We start from the raw sequence: 22,912 nt of genomic DNA on the forward strand, positions 1-22,912 counted from the left end.
GACTCTCCGGAGCACTAAGGAAACTCTAGACCGTGTACTGTGGATGGTGGGAGAGCCTGAACTTGGGAGAGGGCTCCTATGGTGTAAATGTGAAGTGGACTTGCTTTGAGCACTTAAATGGTCTCCAGTCTCATCCTTCCCCTTCAGTTGAATTCCCTCTCTCCGGCTCCATTTGGCCACAGTAAACAGCAATCACAGCCTGGGGCATTTTTATTTCTTTATTTTTTTTAATAAACTTTATTCTATATTACAAATAGGTTTTTTTTCTTTTTTGTTCTGGACTGCAAAATAGGAATGCCTTATATTTACATACACAGGTATACAATTAATTATAACAAAGGTACAGAAGCTTTGCCTTTACCAAGTAACAACGGGATTCCAATTTAAATAGTATAGATTTTATTTATTTTTTAACTAGGATCAATTCAAAAGAAAGTCAAACCAACAACAACAACAACCTAAGAAAAAGGATCCCAACCTCCTTTCTAATGCTGTCTTGACATCTCTTTGAGACTGTTAGTAACACTGTAGTGAAAGGATATGCCTTTACATTGATTTTGTATTTAAGGTGGAAGCTTTAGCAAAACAGAGAATGAGACTTCTGGGCTCATGTGTATGTCCAAGACACAGGGTCAGACACTAGGAAGGGCCTGTCTTGTGACGTTAAATAATCCAGTTGCCTCTCATCTTGATTCCTTGGGGAAAACACTGGGAGCATTTAGCTAGCACCTAATCTCTCTGCTTCTTTATCCCACTCTGGGCTGGAAAGTGGGTTTTCTCCAGGGACTGGAGAAAGCAGCATAAAAATTTTACATAACATCAAGTTTCTCTTAAGATACTTCAGAAAGGACTGCAAGCCTGGACATGTGCCTTGATTTCTCTAACTGGCTTTTGTGCCTCAGTCTATCTGAAAGTGAACAGCAACTTCTCCTACTGGGAAATGCTGCCTTCAGAGTCAAGGACCCATGCCAGACCACACCAGCAAGAGAAGGGAATGCTGAAAGAGCCTAAATGCCCTGGTTTTCCCCCTGTTTTCCGCACCCAGGTTCACTTTACTGAGCTTCCCTGCACTCTGCTCTCTGCTGCGAGCATCTTTGAGGTGATTTGTTTCCAAGCAGAAAGAATTTCTTGAGGTAAACTCTCCATTTTTAGAACAGAAGATTAACACAAAAAAAAGCCAATGAACAAACAACAACGACAACAACAGAAATCACACACGTGACAGGTTGATTAGACTAAGCAGCTTTATATCCTTGCTGGGGGTTTTTTGGTGGTTTTATTTTTTCCAAGTATGAATCTTTTTTTTTTCTTTTTTTTTTTGACATCTTTCTACAAATTAGTTCGTTGCTGTAATCCTGTGTCCCCTTGCGTGCTTCTCTAACGGTGTAGTGAACTGAGCCAGCCCAAATAAAACATGGTTGACAAGCTCCATTTTCAAAGCATTCTCCGCAAAATGGTTATCCCCTGTAAGACAACACAACTTTTTTGGAGGGAGAGGCATTGCACAGTGGCAGAGGTCAGGGAAAACCGCAGGACTCACTCCACGGACCAAACAATACTCTGAAATGGGAACAGCATTGGGTGCAAAGCAGGAAAACTCAGGCTGTGAATGGCCGGGAGGCTGAGGTTCAAATCATGTTGTGAGGTTCACTTGCTTCATCAGTTGCCTGCTCCACAGCGTACCAAGTTTGGATGGCAAGAGCTAGGACATCCCAAGACCTCCACCTGCCCTGCAGGACAACTCTTTTACTACTCATCAGATGCACGGAACAAATTGTCCTGGCATCACTGAGGCTATGCCAATACTTCTCTACCCAACAGCTGTCATGGTGAGACACCTGCCAACACAGAAACAATCTACTATGATCATGTAAATGATCATAGCTCCCTAGTTTGCAGAAAGAGATCCATTCCCGGGCTCCCCTGGTTATCCCAGGAAGAGGAGGTTGTCAGAGGCTCAGAGGAGTTTAAACAACAACACTGATTCAAGAGCTGAATTTTCATACTGATTTCCCCATTCAAGGGTGGGGGATATGCAAACTGGGTTCCTGGAGGCAATTTTTGGTGAGCTACCCAAAACCAACACAAACCTGGTGGGACCACAATGCACATTTCCATACTGCGTCCTCTGTCTGGCTTCTGTAGCTAAATGCTGAATGAGGGAGAAGGAAGGGACTAAAAACACCTTGTTGGGACTGATGGGGTTCCAGCAAAGTGCTTATCTGGTCATGGCATCTTCCCACATCGGCAATGGCCACTGCAGAAATGGCCACAACAGAGTTCTATGGAGGAGCAAAACTCTTACACACTAGAGCCTGTCTCAGGAGTTTAGGAAGCAGGACCCGTTTTCTTCCTCTCTCTCATTCCTTTTACAGTGCCAAGAAATATCTCCACACTATCAGATGAATCTGCTTCATGAGTAATTCTTCTACAGGCTGCTGGGAAGGGTGAAGCACTACTTGTTTCACTGTTACCCTGGTGATGTGAGAGAGTAGTCCTGGTCTTCTCCAGCAGCCCAGACTTTTCTTTTTGCTGTGAGATGGCCCTCGGACTTAAGGGTCCTTTGTGGACACACAAATGTATGCCCCACTAAGAGGAGCCCTAGGACTCAGTCCTTTCAGGTTTCCAATCTTCCTTTGGAAGAGTCTTCCTCATAATAGTGTCTCTTGCCAAAGCACTTCACTAAAGCCTCAGGGAAGGACAGATCTACATTTTGTGTTTTGGCTTACTTTTAAACAATTTTCCTCTTGATATTAGCTGTTTTGTGCTTGGGTTGTCACATCATAGGAATCCCGGACTTTAGGAAATGTGGAAGGAATGTGTAGTTTTTGTGTTGGCTGACTCAACCGTGAGACTGGCCACTGGAGTCTTAAAACTCTATCAGTCTTCAATAGCATTATTAAAAATAACAATGACAATTATGTGATTTACTCCGTCTTTTTCCCTTCATGGTAAACACCTTCCTGTGGGCTAATGCACAAGATCTGGAAACTTTGGTAATCACTTTTCAATTAAAGCAAATACCAACTACAATTCTGCTGGTAAATCTTCATGTCATAACAATTTTTTATGGTCTCCAGTGTCAAAGAAGTATAAGACAACTGCAGTGGTAAAATTACAGATGAGAAAATTGGCATAGCCCTCTTATCTAACAGAACAAGGCTGCTGTATGCTGGATTGGACCAAACTTTCAGATATGTTCAGAACAGAATGAGGAGTGGGAAGAGAAGGACTGGGTCATGCTAGGAGAGGAAGGTACCCTTGGGCAGCTGCATTTCTCATTTTCGGTAGTTCTCCTGTGCTGTCTGTTCAAGCATTAAAAATCTCTAACACCTTCTTCCAGATAACACACAACTTTTCCCACAACAGTGTTCACTGGAAGGCTCAGTCTGCGAAAGCACATGACATGACGGATTATGTCTCAGATCAGTATGTCCTTGATAGGTGAGTACACTCACAGGAGGACACAATGTGTTTGCAGAAGAACTGTTCACCTTTGTTTCTCTAACCCAGGTGCAAAGTCCCAGAGCAAACTCTGCAGTAAAGAAATAATTTTAGCTCAGTAAGACCACAGAGAGTCCTCAGGAGTTCCCTTTCCCCATTTCTGATGGTGCTGCAAGTGTCAGCATTCATTGTCTTGATTGCTGTATTTGAGAAATACCCATAAAGGTCAGCCTATCATCTGGCATGTTCTGGATATTAGGAGCTTGTCCATTGACTTCTAGGGACTTTGGTTCTAGTTCTCTCTATGTAGCTTGAAAACAGTGTGGAATACCACCAATTGGGTATTTTTGGTCAAGTGTGGAAAGGGAGGCAGGGAGAAACAAATCAAAGGAAGAGGAAAAGAACACATCCATGTTGTAGTAGGGCTCATTGTTCTGCTTGTGTCTTTGTTTTTAGTTGTATTTTACATGCACTTAAGAAATAGTTAGCTTAACAGGTCAGGCTGGGAAGAAAGATGCCAAGACTTCTCATAGACTGGGGGATGCTGGGACGGTGGTTGGAAATGGGGAGGGCACTGAAGGGGACAGGGGAGGAAGCCCACACATTTACATCACGATTCTGGCACATTTTCCAAGCGAAAACCAAAACCAGCTCAAACACCAAATAGAGAAAAACAAAAAGAAAAATAAGGAGGAGATGAAAGAGAAGCAAAATACAGATTTTCTTTCAAATCCTGGGGATGGGGGAAAGAAGAGGGCGCAGAAAAAACGGAAATGCCTAAATGGGAACTTGGGAAGGGTTAAGACACCAGTCTCATGGTGCTTCCCATCTCCCCTAAGTATTTCATTCTCAGCGTCTCTGAGGTGTTCAAGTTTTTCTTGAAAAATATATATATATATTTTACAGATGAGAAACTCCGTACCGGCAAGAAGAAATAAAATAATAACAATGGAAAACAACCATAATAAAACAAAAACACAGCCCTGAAAACATCAAAAAGAAACAGGGTGAGTCTCAAATTTCCCCTGTGGTGTTCCTCTGACTTCAGTAACAGTGCAGGATTGCACCAGTTCACTTTGTTGTTTTTTTTTTTTTTAAACAGCTTCTTCTTCCTTTCATATGTGCATGTCCAGGCAGTATAGCCCATCACTCATAACAACTTCCCTCCAAGCCAGCTATTTGTCCTTAGACTCCTACCATCCAGCTGTGAGTACAAGGCATGACAATAGGGTCCATATTTATCTTTTGTGGCACTTTGTTTGTCAAAACCTTTGGTTTCTTCCTTTTTTTTTTTAATTTTCCTTTTTTATGTACTTATAAAAAATATTGTGTTTGTGGTGGTGTTGTAATTTTCTTACTGCTGGCTCTGGTGAGACTTCCACCCCACTTTCACAGCCATAATCAATGGATCTGGAACATGCGCCGACATTACTAAATGGATCAACAAAACCATGGCAGAACCAACCAAACCCAAATCATCCCCAATGCGCAGGCCTCTTAAAAATGCTGAGATGTCCATAAGGTGCATGATGAGTCCATCAGCTCAGCAATCAAACAGAAAGCAAGCAAAATTAAAAAGGAAATAACGCACACGCGCACACAGATACACACACACACACGCACGCACAAAATAATAATAATTATAATCAAGAGAGAAATGTCTGGGGTTTTAAAACCAAGACGTGTCCCTAAGTTTGCTGTTTCAATATGAATCTTGTGATTCTCTCCCCACAGACACATCCAGTTTTGGACTGCTGTTCTTTAAATGGTTTTCGAAAGACTTGCCTACATGTGTATCTGCTTGGCTGAACGAAACCCACTTGCTGACTGACTCCTGTTTGCACCGCATCCCCCATTAGACGCACTCATGATCCGTCGCTCTGAAGAGGTTCTGGTTTGCTAGCAAGAGGCATGACTAAAACCAAATGCACTCGTTCTGTAATCAATTTACACACCCTGTCTTTACCCTTCCTCCCTCCAGGTGCAAAGTAGATCCAGGCTGTAGCTCTGAGGATGGTGTGAGATGGATGTGGGCTGATTCTCCGTGGCATCAAGCCACTCCTCCATCTGCTAGCGAGCTCTGTTCATTTCTGGTGAGATGAATGCAGACCCAGCTCTTGCCTCCATGGTATACAAGATGCAAGGTTCTCCAGACCCTGAGGGTCTCCCACTACACTGAACCATGGTGTTATCCAGGCTGGCAGCTGTATGAACAAAACAGCCAAATGCAGAAGAGATGCAGGAGCTCACTCCTCTTTGGCTGGCCATGAAACAGGTTGAGATGTTTTTCTGGAGGAGCCGAGCAGAGGATAGGACAGGGTAATCACCAACAATTGTCCTGTGGTGACAGTGATCTCTGAAGGGATAGGAAGTGCAAAGAGAGAGCAAATCCTTCCCAGGCAGCAACTGTGCCTTCAGCATGGTCTGTCGGTTCCAGAAATGGAGAATAGGAAAGACCAGGAGTTGGCACCAAAAGGCAGATGAGTTCACAGTGGTTCAGAGACCTCTAGAAGACATGCAGTTCGGCTGGGGGTATCTAGGTAGAAGAATATTTTGCAGTGTTTCATTTGGATTTCCTCCAAGATTTCCTTCCAAAATGTGTGGTGACATCTCTTAGGAGTGGCTTTGAAGGAAGGTTTTACCATCAGTCCTATGTACCACCTTGCTTCATGGCAAGCCCTTCAGTATCCTTCTGATATTCCACCATGAGAAAACAATAGTTTTGTTCCAGTTGAGGAAACAAAATGGAAAGGACTAACAGCTTTAAAAAAAAAAAAAAAATCCCTCTGGTTGGTTTTTGAGGATGAGGTCCTTGCCCGGAAAAAAATGAGACTTGCGGTTCTTGCTTTCCAAGCTGAGGTGGGAACGAGGGAGATGCTGCGCTGTCCATTGCCAGAAGGAACAGAACCACCACCAACAGGATGCCACTGAGCAGAGAGAGTATTTTTGCCGCAGTGCTACAACCAACAGGACACAATGGGAAAGACGGAGGGGGACACAGGTCTCTTTGAAAAATAAGAATAACCATATGAAACACATGGGCAGGGGAGTCTTGGTCTCCTCCTCCCCTCTTGACCCTTCCCCTGCCCCAAGAGAGCAGCTACACTGCTGTTTGCCCAGGCAGATAAGAGCCACAATGGTCCCACTCTGGACGGAGCTGTGGCATTTTTCGGGGAGCCTTGGGGTTCCTCTCCCAGTGGGTCACTATCAAGAGATAGAGTTGCAATGGCTCTGCAGGAGAGGATCTTGATTTGCTCCTGCCCTCCAGGATCCCTGCAGGCAGGCTGCCTTCCCCTTGGGCAGACTTTTAGTAATACTGAGTTCAATTCCATGTCCGCTCCAGAGGCTACAAGCCCTTGGAGGGCAGTTAAAGCAGCATGACAGAAGTTACCTCCCAATTTCCCATCTGCAGAGTGATGATATGATGTTGGGGGAGGGTTCGTGGGGGTTCTTTTTGTGTGTAATAGTTTTTCTCTAGGGCAAAGGCAGAAGGGAAGCTGTGAAAAGAAGAGCTCCACCTGAATGTCTTGATGTCCCCAGAGCCAAGATTCCTCTGCAGTCTTTTCTTTTAACCCCTGGGTCTTCGTCACTTTGTCCACAGATTTTGAAAGAGAAAGAAATGAGAGAGAGAGAGAGAGGAGTGCTGTTCAGGTGACTCTGCTTACAGCCGATCAAAACTTGCACTTGGTAAAGATGATGATCTTGAGTGAGGCACGACTTGGTTTATCCCTCCCAGGGTGTCCCTGGCAGGACAGTTCTCAGCTGTCTATGCTCATGAGGGTTATGACTTGTTCAAGTTTGTAGGCAAGTTTCTGTTTCCCAGCCTGGTCGTCTTGATCAAGGGCTCCAAGAATCTGGAAAAGGAGAGAGAAAGAAGTGATAGGGATTTTACTTTTTTTCCCAAAAGGACTGAGGCCAGCATCTTATAGCAGCAGACGAGGGTTAGCTTTCTCTAAGGTAGGTCCCAGGCTTAGCTTAGATCATGCAAAGCAGGTCAGTCAGCCAGCAGGGAACCAGACAGGCAGTTTGGGGTTGATCTGACTAAACGCAGACCTCTAGATTGCAACCAATCAAATGGACTCTTATCTTGGAGATCAGCTATTTGGTAGCTGTATTCACCACCTTGCCATGCCACTTGAGATGCCCTAAGAGGTCTCACCTGGTCTTCAACACATAGAACCATGCTGGTAACCTTAAAGTCCTGTGTCATGCTTGCTGGACAATTCTTGGGTGCTTTAGGGTATCTCAAATGGCACTGGGCACATATACTTAAATAACTTTTGGCCACGTGTGGTGCAGAGCTTATATAGGGATCCTCTGTAGCAAGCTAAGATCTGACCATCAAATACTGCAAAGCAGCTAAATCTGATTGACTAATAATAGGAGACAAAAATATCAGGGATCCAGATGGAAGAGTACTGGGGAGACCAATAACCCCAGACCTTTCCTTTCCAGACCCCAAGTCTTGCTTTTCGTTCCATAAATCCATCATCCCCTGAGCCAGGATGAAGATAGGTTATCTGTGACACATGCTGGGCCCCAGGAATGGGTGGGCTGTCCCATGGTCCCGCAGAACTGCTCTTCCCCCTCCGAGGTGCTTACCTCCTCGCTGTACTTGCCAACATAGGAGTATATCTCTGAGAGCGCACTCATAGTGTTGAACTCGTTCATATGCATGCGAGACTGCTCAGCCAAGTATGCATTCATGTCCTGGTCACTGATTGCTGGCATTTTGGCGATGTCTGAATAGTACCTGAGAGAGAGAAATACAGGTCTTTCTTGAGGGGAGAGAGTAGGGAGTCAAGAGATGAAAGCCACAAAAATAAGGAGGAAGAACACTCAGCACTCTCGGGCTGTTCTGGTGCATCAGTGCTATACCCGGTCATGTTCTTCTTTTACAGCAAGGGAGATGACTTAGCCAAAGTGGAAATTATTGAAGCACTATTTCTGAATACCAGACGTGTTGTATTCACTCAACCCTATTCTGAGACTGAAGTCCCAAAGAGCATCCTGTAAACTCTCTCCATGCCATCAAAGAAGTAGGCAGTACCTATTGATGCTGGATTCCTTTGCCAGGCCTTCAAGGCCTTTGAGCCTTGCCTCTAATCCCACAGAGAAGTCCCACTGATCTCGCTGTCCATTGAGAGCTCAGGATTTCACTCCCATAGAAAAAAAACCCAACCTTGCATGCTTGCCTGCACCATTCACACTAGTACATCTGCATCTATTGCTAACATCATCCACCTCCCCCACTGAATCCAGTCTATCCCAGCAACTCTCTGCTGCTCAGCATCTCCCTTTTGCCCCAGATTTTAAGCTGGCCTGATGTCAGTTTGTAGCAACAGGCTTCAACATTCCCATCCCCACTCTGACTGGGGAAAATCTGCTTTCCGTAGGTGTCAGCGCCATTCCCCTTGAGCTCAAGAGGACTGGGGCTTTATCCATAGAATGTGGATCCCCCAGAACCATGCCCATCAGGCTTCATCAGCAGAGCAATGTCTCTTTAAGGAAGTTGCTATTTTCGATGTCCTTCGTCCCCCGGGTAAGGCAGGTCTTGGAGGACAAGGTTTGCGGAAGGTAATCAGTCACTGTCACTCGCAGCTGTGCTCTGCTGTCAACTGGTTAATTAGACGCCATCATTTACATTTTTAATTTCTGCAATTTGACATTTTGTGCACAAGGAAAAAAAAAAAAAAAAGAAAAAAAGCCCATAGCTGCAGCAATCCACAATTTTATAATTAGGAGGCAGAGGGGACGGGGAGCCAAAAGAGCTGACAGGTGTCCTGTAAACAGCGTTGAGACACCTGCTGAGATGGAGGCTGTTTTCCACTGCAGAGAAATTGGACACTGAAGTGCTGTATGATAAGGATCCTTCAGACACACAAGTGGGAAAATACTCTCTATGACAGAGCAAGACAAGCAGCTGCTGAAGTTTCCTATGAAAGACAGCACAGTGCAAGAGAATTGGGAGGAAACCCTTCCACACCAGAAGGCTTCGGTTTTGGTCAGTCTGGTTGTGTGCCCCACACTCCCATCCGGATTTATTGCAAAGGGTTGGTCTCAGTTGCTATCCTGGTTTTGCAGAGGCAGGTGGATGTAACCCTTGGGAGAGAAAGGCATAAGAGGCAGAGGTCCTTCTCCCAGCTCTATGCCTAGTCTTCTAGCCTGACTGCTTCCAGAGCTAGACTCTGGCTCATCATAAAAACTCATGCAAACCTCATTAACTTTACAGCAGCTTCCAGTACGCACAACATTACTTTCCCTGGAGTCCTAGCATCTTGTCTTCTGGGCTCAGGACCAGCCAAAAGTCCTAGTCTAACTCAGTCCCTTTGTCTAAATATCGCCCACTCCCAGTACTCCAGTGATGAGCTGTCTGGGCTTGATTTTGCTTTACACTCTGCCTAACCCTCAATCCCCAAGTGGACCTGAACAGTCGTCTACGAGGAAAGCAGGCATCTAGAAATCCTGTGAGGACCTGTCCTGCAGAACTACCTCCAGGAGAAGATGGTGAGAAGGATGAATAAATATTTCTAGACCTTTGCCACTCCCAGAAAAACTCAAACAGATCTCAGCATCAGCAGCTGGACAAAATCAGACCTGTGCTACATGGACTTCTGACAAGAGAAAGCATCAGGAACTGGTGGCATCCATGACAGTACTATTTCAGGCTCCTCAGAGCCAAAGCACATTGCTGAGAAACAAGGAGTCTTATGGCCAGAAAGCAAGGTGTGCCTTGGCACCCAGAGAAAACAACATCCATGTGCAACCAGCACAGTTCATAGACTTGTGGGGAAAAACAGCCTGCAATGCAGTGAAATGCATTGATTTATGGTGCCTAAGAAGAGCCCATGGAGAAGAGCCCAGCTCCTCATTAATATTGCATAGGCACCCTCCTGCTGGGTGAAATGAAAAGTGAAGGGGATTGCATCACAGCAAAAATAAATGAGGCTGGTGGAGGAAAGCAGAGGCACTGTGTTGTATTTGCCAGTCTGGCTCTGACCACCACTTGAAATGCTCCTTTTCCTCTCTGGTTCAGCTGGTCATCAAATGGTGGCAGGATAGTGGGTGTAGGGATAGGGTGCTTCCAAAAAGTGAAACACAGACACATGTACCGTCTGCTTCTCCAAGTTTGCCCTGTCTCCCTTTCACCTGGTAGCAATGCTCTCCTGAGTCTGAGACTCACAAGGGTCTGAAAGGTCCCCAGTGCATTTCCAGCCCTGCAGAGATATTTTCCCAGCAGCATAACACTCCCATGACTCATCTGAACAATGAAAAGCAACAGGCAATGTTCCCTGGAGCGAAGGACAGGGTGCAAGAATCTGAGTTTCAGGGCTTGGAGACCTCTCCAGCCGTGACAGACTCTCAAGCTGTGATCTCAGTGTTCTGGGCTCACGGGCCATTACCCACCACCATACCAAAGTGTCCTGGTCTCCCCCGGACCCAGTTCCCTGTCCATCACACACCTGAGCAGACATCTCCCACTAAGACTGCAAACCAAGATATTGTGGAAGTGTTTCGCAGGAAAAATAAAAGAAAAAGAAGGGGAAAAAAAGCATGTACCAATAATCAAACCTAGCTGCTGGTACAGGGAGAAGACATATAATATCATTCCATCAGAACTCTGCCATGGCCGAATGACTTATTTATACAGAAATGTTTCTAATGAAGCCATCATTGCGCTATCTAAAGAAATGATGAATGTGTACATTAAAGCATCCTAGCAGGGAGATGACAACATCCCTGCTGAGTCTCTACTTTCTATTTGAGCCCAGATCCTCAGAGGTACTTAGGGTCCTTTTGCCATTTGCATACCCCTAACGTCTTCAAAACCACTATGAAGCTGTCACCAAATCCCAGAGGTCCTTACATTTTCACTGCCAGCATTTGCGAGGCTGCCTGTGCGCTGCTTCCCTTCGCCCCTCCACCTGACAGCTCTTACTTACACCATAGCTGAATGGTGAAGCAATGCAGGGGAGTAAGATACTCTTTCACCATGCTGCTCCTGTGAGCACCCCTAAACGGAGGGCCACCAGATCTCACCTGAGCCATGGACAGCTCGTTGATTCATACTTCCACAGCCCCAGAGGCTGCATTACCCAGCAGGAGGTTGGGAACACAAGACTAAACCAGATTCCCTCTGAATGAGACAGAAAAGTAGCAAAGTAGCAAATCTAGCTTAGCCTGCCTCCAAAGGTTCAAGATTGAGAGTCTACGGTGACTACATGGTCAGATGTGCACTGCTCGCTGAGCTGGTGCTGCGGATTTGCTCTCTGTTCTGTACTCCAGTTTTGGTTACCTCCAGTGGATTCTTTCCCAGCTATTTCCAGAAGATCCTTAGATGCATATCAAAAGATCCTGCCTTACCTGCTTGAGTTTCCCCTGAATCACAGGAGGAGCCTGAGTTCTCAAGCCTGTGCATTCTCTGATGTGGTGGGAAATTTGTTCATTAGACTTCAGAAACAATAAAACCCCCTAGAAATTTGTGTAAATCCACCACTCAGGCATATCAGCAGCTCAGAGGATGTGAGGATTATTAGACCATAGGATGTGACTTCAAAAGTATCATTAGCAGAGCAACTTACCCCAGCCTGGCTTGAACAGGAGAGCCCATGAGACCATCCACTGCCACTGTTGTATGGGGAAAGATTTTAGATGCACCAGTATACAGGAGTGCTCCCTCTTATTCTCAAAAAATAATTGTTCTTGTTCCTTTCACATCCTCCTCTTTCCCTGGGTTGTCTTTGTTTTGTCTTGTTTTGTTTTGTTTTACTAAGGAAAGCAATACAACAGTGACCTTGGAATACATCTCGCCCTCTGTTTAGCCAGGGGTAAATGCTCTTGCCTTTGGTACCAACCAGGAAAGGCTCTTTAGCGGAGCTCTTTCACAAGAATGACTGTGCCTGCTGCCACTCAGTAACTCATTAACTCATCAAAAAAGAGAAAAGCTGTATTGCCAGTGCTTCCTCTCCAGTCTGAAATTTTCCAGCGCTGCTGTGGTTTAGGCAGCTTAGCATGGAGCTAATTGCCTTCCAAAAGATCTTTTTGTCATGGCTGTTGTTGTGTCGTCGCTGGGTTGGGACTGCACTCATTAATAATCATTTTAGCATATGAAAAGCTTGTAACGAATCCATGTGCTGCAGACGGCAGACGCAATTACAGCAATAACATAATTAGGGTTATGCAATAGCCGGCTGTATCCAGACCACTGAAGGAGGAAGAGATGTATGAAAGGGATATAGGGGACTGCTGTAGCAGAGAAGGGCTGAAGGAAAGCTTGGGAACGACCTAGCAGCCAGCTCTTTTATGGGATGAAGAGAAGCAATGCAAGGACATGCTGTCAGTTCTTCTGTTCACGCTGCACGGCAGTTTTAGTTTCCTGGGAGGCATCTGAGCTGCAAAGTTTGTGTTTGTGCTGATTCAGCTACAGGCAGCCGCAAGACTCTGTTAGCCCAGACTGATCCTATTTCGGAGAGAGGTTCAAGGCCAGGCTGTTGGGACACTAATTGGACTTTGGCAGTAATAGCATGACAGCTAAGCAAAATGTGCTGGCCCCAAAGTTAGCTGAAGACCTGTCAGTTCTTCCAGAGATTTGCCTTGAAGAGTTTGAGGGAATGATTCTGTCTGTGTATGCATCCCCTAGCTAGGGCAATGATTTTATTTTGCATGTGCATGGCTTTCCCTGCTGCTTTTCATCTCAGAATAAATGGTAGAGAATAGCCGGGCAGCACTGAGTCAATGGCTGAAGAGTGAATCGGTGCACAGGTAGTTTCTCTGGTAGAAGAAACCATCCAGCATCATCTCAGTGCAGAGGATGTGTGGCTCTGAGGCTGTATCCTCTACGTATAGACACATTTTCATCTTGTCTGCTGAAAACTGCACTATGTAGGAACAGCATGTTACTGCGATGAGAAAACATCAGGAGTTTTCCGGAGACTAAAAGTGAAGAAAGGCAAGCAAACAGTCTTTAGATACACCAAAAGCTGCAGCTGAAAGGCAGGGAATGAGCTGTACCCCCTGCCCCTGGGGATGCAATGAGATGGCATGGGCTTTAATTACAGCCAGGGAGATTTCGGCTGGCCATCAGGGAAAACACTCTGATGGGAAGGACAGGGAAGCGCAGGAACGGATTCCCTGAGGAGAGCAGAGGCTCTGTCGTTGGAGGCCTTTAAGAAAGGGGTAGAGAAGCATCTGTCAGGACGGCTTTAGACAGAGCTGATCCTGCCCTAAGGCAGGAGCTCGTCGGCTTGACCTCCTGAGGCCCCTTCCACCACCGGTTTTTATTATCTCTACTGACAACACCCCCTACCTTGACCCTTGGTATGCTATATCTTGAGCCTTCTTTCTGGCAGGGAAAAGAGACACAGAAGACTGCATTTTTTAAAGCAGAGCTGGGATTTGCACCTGTCATTTGATGCTCTCTTTTAAAGCCCTTGGAGTCACCCCAATGTTTCTGTTTAAAACCTCCATAACTTACAATGTTAGGGTGCATGCAGCTTATAATCTTTATTCTACTGAACTAGTCCAATTTCTTTCTAAAACTAGCTGCCAAGTGGCCAACAGACATCACAAGCAGTGCACTGGAAGAGACCATCTATTGACCACAAAGTCCTGAAACCACAGGCTGCCAAGTTATGTAGGTTAGGTCCCCAATGGGTACAGACTATCCGTTTTGCATACTCCAAACACACTCCCACAGCAATTTCTAACAAGCTTAAGACCTCGACATCTAAAGGCTAAAGCCACGCAAATCATAGTTGCTTCAGGAAAAGGAAATAGATGAGATCACAGACCCAGGACCTGGGTACCAACTGCTAGGTCAGGTTTGTACCCAGGTTAACATAATAAACTGCAGATGTTATAATTCTGTATCCCACAGATCAGGTCACTTTAAACCGCTTTTAGTCCAGAACCTGGCAAGCCTATTTTGAATGGTCTTCATTGGGAGATTCTCAAGGTGTTAAGAATACTTGCAATGTCTCCACTGACCTTCAGATTTTCTTTGAGGGGCTATTTTTAATGCACAATAAACAGCCAAAAGGAGACCAAGTCCCTGCAGGGATGAGAAAAAAGCACCAGTTCTTCTCCTTGCAGCACTGCAGGTATTTGGGGCACCAGTGTGCAATGGAAAAACTCTTTGGCTTCTGATTTTTGTGCTCTGCCCCTTTTCAGTCTCCCACATCCCTGCCTCCATGCCAGGCTTCGGTAGGGAAACATCGTATTGATTGCGATGCAGGCAATTAAATGGTGTTAATGAAGTTCAAACAAGTGTTATCATAAGCTTGGCAGCATGGAGAGAAATGAAAGGTCAGCCACAGCCCTTTGTCATCTTTTCAGTGTGGTGTTGAATGCTAATGAGACAGTCCCAATTAGAACAGGCTCCCCTTTGTATTGCTTGGGGATTGCATCAAATGCTCCCAAATTCTCCAGATTTCTAGGCTCAAAGGGGACATTTGAAGTAAACTTGAAAAGATGCAGATCTGAAGCTGCTCTAATGTAAATTCAGCAAAGCCTATGGAGTTTTACTCACAGAAGTCAGATGAGAATCTGGTCTACCGTTCCCATTCTTTTCCTCTTTTTTGAATAGGCTCATATAATGATAACTGAAAAGCCTCCACCTTGTCTTAGAACTACAGTCTGACTCTTCATGGCTTCAACAAAAGCCAAATAGCCTGTCCCCATTTCCTGGGTTAATTCTCCTGCCGCAGTCAGGCCTCATCTGCTGCTGCAAGAAACCCAAGTTGTGGCTGCACCTAGATACTTTTTAGCCATGCGTTTTCACAGTGAAAGAGCCCTGGGTGTGCAGTTTGAATGCTGAACCTGGTTTTCCCCAAAAGTCAGGATTTCTCAGCGGGATTGTTTCAGCAGGCAGAGTCCACCTCAGCTTCCAATAGCGTTAAAAAAGGACTGTTGAAATCAAACTCCCAGTTGACTGCTATGTGGAGGTAGACCATTGGTCAGGCCAGAACCTGTAGTTATTCCCTTCCTAACATACATTCACAACCTAAAGAGGTGGAAGACTAATCTTTGAAGGATTGGAGGAATGTACTTTGACCTATGCCTGCTTCTTATGCCAAGGTCATTACCTGCTTTGAGTTTTGTGAGTCCTAAAGGCACACTCCACACTGAGAAACCAGCAGTTGCAAAGGGATGGCTTGGAGTAACGCAGCTCTGCTACCATTTCAACAGACCTGTTAAAAGTCAGGAGCGTGTCTTGACTCCAGAGTGCCTTCAGGTTGGGTTACAATCTTCCACTGCTTAATTGCCCTCTTACAGTTTCTTCCTCATCAAAGAAGTTCGTTTGATTTCAGGTTCTTCTGACTTACTCAATGGCTTCTTAAACTCTCCATCTGAAAATCTTTTTATCTTATGATTTACTCTTTGAAGAAACCTAGTGGTCTTGAAGGATGCCATCTCCAGCTGATGCTGACTACAGAAATAGCTCCAACCAGTACTAGAAGCATTTGGATTTGGAATAACTCCCTCAAAGTACAGTCGCAGAATGGAGAAAAGGAATTCATTAACTCAGGGTAGAATTGAAATTATATTTTATTCATTCTTGATATGTTTTTCCTTTGATCTACCACAGCATCCAGGTGCCACTGCCTTGAGTCAGTGGACTTGACACACAAAAATATAAGCAGGGCAGAAGCTCTAACCATATTCCAAAACCTGCAGCCTCCCCTTGGGCTTCAGTTGATGTTGTCAGACATCAGTGCAGATAACAACCCAGCACATGCTGGGCACAGAAATCCAGTGCTGTTTACTAGCAGCAGGAGGTGTTATGTACCTCGTTTGCAAACCCAGTTGTTTGGGAAAACTTCCAGGGAAATGCAGCACCTATTGCTGAAGACCACTGGGCAACAGGATTTAGCTCCAAAAAGTTGTAAAGTGAAATCAATATTGGAAAACCAAAATGGAAACTGCCGCCTTCTGTTTGTCCAGAAAAAAAAAGGTGTTGCATGAGGAAATACCCTGTTCTCCACCTACGTACCTGTTTGTCACTCAAATGTACCATCTCCAAAGACGGAGAAAAAAAGCGTCACTAGAGTATGACACCTTTGGGTCACTGTTGGTGCAAACTTAAATTCTAAATGAATCTCAAACACCTCTTTCCCCCTGTCCAGATCAATCCAGCAATCAACCTCAATACATACTAAGAAACTTGGACACAGTACCAGAAGTAGGTCATAATTAAGCAAGGTAGCTTGTAAGAGCCTTACAGGTTGCCTAGAAACGACATTTGCAGAAGTGTTTAACCAAGTCTAAAAATAATTGTCCAGACAAATCAGAGACCAACCGGCGCATTATTGTAAAAAAAGTCACCTCATGCCGACTAGGAGACAGAGCTCTTTGATCAGCCGTGCTCTCCTTTCACAAAATGAGAGAAAACCATCCCCACCAAAGGAAGTTCAGTGGTTTACAGTGCAGTGTGCCTACAATAGTAGAGGTCTCATATAACCTGCCTGACATGGTATCAATTTTAGACAGTACCTATGAAGTCATCCGGACAAATCATTGCTTAAAACTGGATGGCATTGCACAGAAATGATCTGTAAGATAAACCCATTTTTGTATTTACAGAGCAGTAATCATTCTCCATCTGTGCAGTTCCCAAACCTGTCAATAACGCTAAACAAGCGTAGCATACTGGAAAACAAAGCACAGATCAACTTCTGCAAGACTTGCTCCAGCAGACAGGCTCCTGCTGAATAGAGTGCAAGATGTGTTATTTGTTTGTCCTGCGGAAAATTTTACAGAAACTGAAGCCCTTACATACTGCAGAAAGAGTTGTCTTGGTTGTATTCCCTGTAGAATAGCTTTGCCAGACACTGACCTTCAGTGCAGTAGATTGAACAGTACAGCTACAGGTCTTGCAGATATGGATAAAATGCTTGGAAAGACCTCTGACCTTTCAGAAAATACCTGCAGAACTTCAGACACCAGCCTGTCAATCTTATGGCGCCTCATTCAAAGCACAGAAGAGCCTCCAAGGAAAGCTACTGGACTCGGAATAAGGGAAGATAATTGTATGACCCTTGGGATCTAGGCAGTGTGGGGAATGTCACAACGATGCTGAGAACAGCAAACCGCTTCTGGTCTGTGTGGAAAGACTTAGAAGCCCACGTACTTCACAGGGCTCAAACACATCACCTCCCCTTCCTTCCTCCCTCTATCTCTTCTCAACAGTTTCTCCTCAAGAGAAACAATGATGGCAAACACCTTCAGTTCACACCTCTAATTAAATTTCCAACTCTGCTGCAAGACACGTGGGAATAAAAGGCTAACACGGAACTTTCTACTTAGGCAACAACCAAAGAAAAAAAGCCCAGAGGCAGCTAGCAAAAGCAATACTGATGATGCCTCCTACCTCCATCCATGAAGCAGGGCCTTGCATCACTTCCTTATGTCATTCCTATTTCTAGAGCTACAACTCACCTTTCCACCCAGTTCTTGTAGCTGGGGATGTCCTTGGCGTAGAGAAGCTTGTTGGAGGGTGAGTCTTTGCCCAGACGATGCTCTGAGGTCGAACAGGAGTCCATGAAAGTCTGAGCCACTACAGAGAGGCAGGCGTCTGTGATGCTATTCTTGTGAATGTCGAAGACAAACTGCGGGTTCTTGATCATGTTAACCCAGAACCGTAACGGCAGGCTGCAAGAGGGGTGGGAGAGGTGGAAGAGGTGAGTCAGTCAGTGCACGATTCACAGGCTTTGTTGCGGGAGGTTGCAATGGTAAATGGTGGATGGGAATCAAAGATCATGGTGTGGAGATAAGGATTCTGAGATAAGCTTTGATATACAATAAATTCCTCCCCTACACGACTCTAGGGACAGCAGTGGAGTCACCTCGAGAGTGGCTTTTGTCCCTGTTATCCTTACAAGCCAGATTTTGTCAGTCTTAAAGTTAATGCCATCTTATTGAACTTGCACATAAATTAATGGGAGATTAATTGAGGTGATGAAAATGATTCCTAACTTCTCTACATTAGGTTGCAATGTAAAGTCGCAGCTGTTGGCTGCTTCATCAGCTGAGGATAGGCATTGCATCAGCAAAACTTATGATGAACATTTGTCATTGAAGGACTTGGCTTTTAGCCCTCACAGCAACCCCATGGGAAGAGAGGTAGATATTGCTCCCAGGTTAAGACTAGGAGTGTTACTGGCGTGCACTGTGTGCTGCGGATACCGTGCACTTCACACTCTACAGCTCAAGCCCAAGTCCGCATATGATCCCAGCACACCGGGCAAGAAGCAGTCACTACGTGACAGAGAAAACCCTGTTGCCTCAAGAGGAAAAATGGAACTGGGAAACAAGTGTTGCACCCTTTGAAATGAAAATATATCTGCCCTAACCAAGGAAATGTTATTTCAATTGCAGTCCAAAGCCCTTCTTCCCCCCACTTTTTCTCAAAAGAGCAGTTCGTTTGTATGAGATGCCCTGAGGTAACTACCTCCAGCCTTTGCCTCAAGCCTTTTTGTCAGGGCAGAGCCATTCATATGGCCTAGGAGCTGAGATGTGTCACTGATCACAGAGTCAAACTCTTGTCTTTCTGTCAGGTAGGCCATTAAGTCTACCTTCAATGTCTGCACCTTCCCAAGAGGAGGTTATTCTTCAGCTTAACAAATTCACCTGATGTTCAGGCTAAACTCCCCAGTTCCTCCCTTTTGCTCATTAACACCATGTGTTCACAGCACCATAAAAAATTCATCTCCAAATCCAATACATTTTGGGTAACAGCAGGCAGTTTAGCATGTCCTGACAGAGGGATGACACCACATTTTCCTAAACCACTGTGTGTTCTCCTGAGCCAGTAAAATCACAAAGCAAATATAAGGAAAGTCCCACACAGGTAATCCTATCGGCCAAGTTCAGGAGAAGTGGGAGATGCTGGCAACAAGGCCTGGTGGAGTTGTAGGGGGGGAAACATTTTAGGCCGGGGATGGAGGTTCATCTGTTGGGGGACGAGGCGGATGAGTGAACTATGCAGAACTTCTTCTGCAAAGAAGACGGCAAACACAGCCACAGTGAGGACGAGCCGAGAACCCGTGTATGTGTGCCTGAGTGTGTGTACGGGTGCGGGGAGGGGCTGGGGGAACGATGTCCCTAGCTGGGAATAATGAAGCCTATGATGTGACTTTGAGTTAATTTAATCTGATTGAAGAGATTTCTCCATACTGCCCCTTTTCACACATACACACACACTCTGCCTTCCCCCCTCCCCCCTTAAATAAACCTCCTGCTCATTTAGTCTGAGTGGCTGCAATCAGCCTTAGATTAGTGCTGCAGATAATGTTAATAATATGCTAATGTTTCATTAGTTGAAAGCCTCTTTGGTGCATGGGGTTTCTTTTTTTATGTCACTGCGCTGTGACGATCTGCCATCAGCATGGCTGGTAAAAGGAAAAAATGCATGAGCTGGGAGCCCCATGGCTCTCCTCTGCTGTTCCTTTTTTAGTCCCTGTATTTGCACAGGAGAAGGGGAGGGAGCGATTCCCCGGGGGACTCTTTCCAACAGGGAGACTCAGCGGAGAGAAGCCGCAGAGATCTTTTCTCTCCACTGATTCTGGTTTTTCCTTGCTGTCCCATTACATGTACGAAGAGGGGCTGCTGCCTGGCAGCTAGAGCAGGGGGCTGATGTCAGACTTTGTCACTCACTCCGAAGGAGACTCGCATCCAGCTCCAGACCCTTTAAGTGCTTGGTACCATTTGAGATGCTCTCCTGGCCTCCAGCTGCCAGCCCAGGAGGGTACAAGTCTCCTGTGAGTGCTGCACATCCCCTGCAGATGTCTGGGATACCTTAAAATATCTCGGATGGCACTAGATGCCTGGGTGTGGGCAAACAAACAGAGCTCTAGCCCCCCTCTGACTATAGTGGGAATTCAAACACCCAGTCTAGATGAAGACAGTGGTGCTGAATCCTCTCCCATGCCTCCCTAGATATTCCTATGGGCCTGGGCACTGCAGCAATTAAACACTTCACCATTTTTCCTCCTGAGGTCCCTCAGAAACACTGCCAGCCCCATGTAATACAGGGCAAAGTGGGACCTGTTTAGCCAAAGCGCTCCATCGTAGAGAGCATCTGTTAGATTCTAGGATCTTCTGACTTCCCCATCAGCTTGGGAAGACTGAGCCCGGTGCTCTGAACCCCACGCCAGGCTCCTCAGCTCCCCCAGCAGCCAGATCCCAAAAGACACGTCCCTTTACTCTCCTTCCAGGCCAGGACCTGGTGCTGGACTGCACTGGGGTGTTTCACTCACCAATTGCTCTTCCAGGTGTGCCGCACGTGGGGGTCATGGATGTTGTGCTTGTCAGCCTGCTCATCCAAGAAGTCGAACATGTATTTGATAGCTAGGGGAAGTGCACTGCCACGGTGAGCAGTGCTGAAGATGGTCTCAAAGAGGTCGTCTACAAATTTCTGGAGGGTGCCCTGTTGGGAGAAGGAAGGAAAGAAGAATGTGAGTTACCAAGAGGACGTTGAATTTTGGTACCCTACTGAAAACAGAGTATGTCTGTGGATCAGGCCCATAAAGCGTGATTGAAAAGTGGGAGCCATCTAATATCTGTTAAATGCGACATGAGTTGGAACTTTCAATATAGATGTCTTTAAGCAGACGTGTGCATCATCACAATCTCGGCTACATCAGGTTAGCAGACAAATGTAGTAAGTCAAGATGCTACCTGTCCTCTCTGCTACTAGCGCTCCCTGCCAGGGAGGGTGACTGAGCTGCGGTGGGATACTTCACCCCATCCCAGGTATATGGTGATGGAGAGGCCCTGATCTGTTTCCACCGAGATTTCTCTCCTCTGCATCCTATCCTCAACTGCTTTAGTCCATGCATGAGACAAAACCTAGCCATTTTCTATGCTGGCTTTCATCCAGGGCCAATTCTTAAGCCGGGAATAGAAGTCAGATGACTGCAGAGCAGAGCAGAAGGTGTCACTGAGACAAATGGGACAAGAGTTCGTGGAGAGAGACAGCTGGTTTATGTGTGTGAGTAGTATAATAAATAACATGAACTTCATCTTATCCCCAAGAGACCTCATTTGTTACTACCCATTGGCATGGGACTGAGGCAAACCCTAGAAGCAACGCATGGATGTGTCAGGTACTGCTCTGCAGACCTCAGTAATATCCACTGCAGAGACTGCAGAGGTCTCCTGGTGCTCCTCTGGGAGGACAATCCCAGATCCTGTGCTTGGAGAACCACCCTGGACAAGCCAGTGAGGACAGTTGACCTTTAGCAAGAAGGTGAAGAGCTGGAATATCAGGGGGTGACCAGGCTTGGAAGAGGAGACAGTTGAGGAGCTGTGATAACTAGATGAGCTGCAGGCTGGCTTTGGGGGGGAACTAGGCAAGGCACGCTTTCCCTGCAGAATGGGGAGCTCTAGCCCATGTTTGAACCTCTGCTCTGCCACCAGAGTTTCATAGGCATTTATATGTGAACAACACATACAGCTGGTAAAATAACCAAAAAGCAATCAAATCTCCAGCAAACGTTTTCTGACATGCAAAATTTCCTCCTCTGAAAAATAAACCCCTCCCCTTTCTCTGCAGACCCAGGAAAGAAATTCTCCTTACTAGAAACGAAGCACCAGGTTCCACCAGAATGGCTCAAGTTTACATAGCGCTAACAAATACTTAATTAGAAAGCTGGTGTCTCTTGCTGATTCACCACTTGATTTATTCTTTGGGAAACAAACAGAGGTACCTTTTGCTTGTGTGAACTCCTACAGAGTGAATAAAGGCCTGCAGCACATGTCTGACTCAGAAAGGGCCCCCGAGGGGAAATCTTGTTGGTCTGACATGGAAGAGCTGCCCTCAGGTTCAGTTTCTGGAGGGAATTAGTTCTCTACGTGCTCACCCACACAAACACAAAGAAAACCTCTGAGGCTTTTAGGCAAGAGACTCTAGGTCTCAGAGGTCAGGGATTTACCAGAATAAAAATCATTGTCAGTTTAACTAAGTATTCCCTGGGATTGTATTACGAGCAATTGCTGTCTCTCCTCTTTCCCTCCCTCAAATGGTCATGATGAGAAAAGAAAATCACTCAGCCCAACAGGGGAAACAATAAACCCCCAGCCTTTCTACTCTCTCTGTTGCTGTGCAAGTTTCGCAGCTGCTTTCCTGCCATATCCACAACCCGCCCCCCCGAGCGCTGAGTTTGTGATCCGGAACAGAAAGCAAAAGCGATTCAGTGGTGGGGTAGGGGACATATCCCCAGACAGTGTAAATCAGCACCGGTCCAATGCTTGCTGGTTTACACCAGCTGGGGCCTGAGCCCTGGGGAGCATCATTTTCTTTTTACGTTGTATGACCCGTAAAAGCATCTTGAGGCCAGGGAGCTGGACATGTACCAGGGGCTAAAGACAAAGCTACTTTATCTCCAAATCCCACTGCAACGTAGACAGCCTGAGTGAGGCTGCAGGGAGAGTCAGACACGAGAGGCAAAATGAGTTGAGGAACAAATGT

At 45.8% G+C, this 22,912-nt stretch overlaps 1 protein-coding gene across 2 annotated transcripts in view; it reads right to left on the minus strand.

The window, feature by feature from the left end:
* Positions 1–204: 204 nt before the first annotated feature.
* PLXNA4 (plexin A4) overlaps positions 205–22,912 on the minus strand; it is a 461,691-nt gene continuing 438,983 nt past the window's right edge. For both annotated transcript variants that reach the window (XM_052790137.1, XM_052790138.1), the window contains exons 29-32: positions 20,700–20,869; positions 17,881–18,093; positions 8,047–8,197; positions 205–7,298 (exon numbers count right to left, since the gene is read on the minus strand). In XM_052790137.1, the coding sequence (XP_052646097.1) occupies positions 7,203–7,298; positions 8,047–8,197; positions 17,881–18,093; positions 20,700–20,869 (630 nt within the window). In that variant the 3' untranslated portion in view covers positions 205–7,202. The remainder of the gene's footprint in view (positions 7,299–8,046; positions 8,198–17,880; positions 18,094–20,699; positions 20,870–22,912) is intronic.

Source organism: Harpia harpyja, chromosome 6 (assembly GCF_026419915.1).
Source record: "Harpia harpyja isolate bHarHar1 chromosome 6, bHarHar1 primary haplotype, whole genome shotgun sequence".
NCBI classification, from domain to species: domain Eukaryota; kingdom Metazoa; phylum Chordata; class Aves; order Accipitriformes; family Accipitridae; genus Harpia; species Harpia harpyja.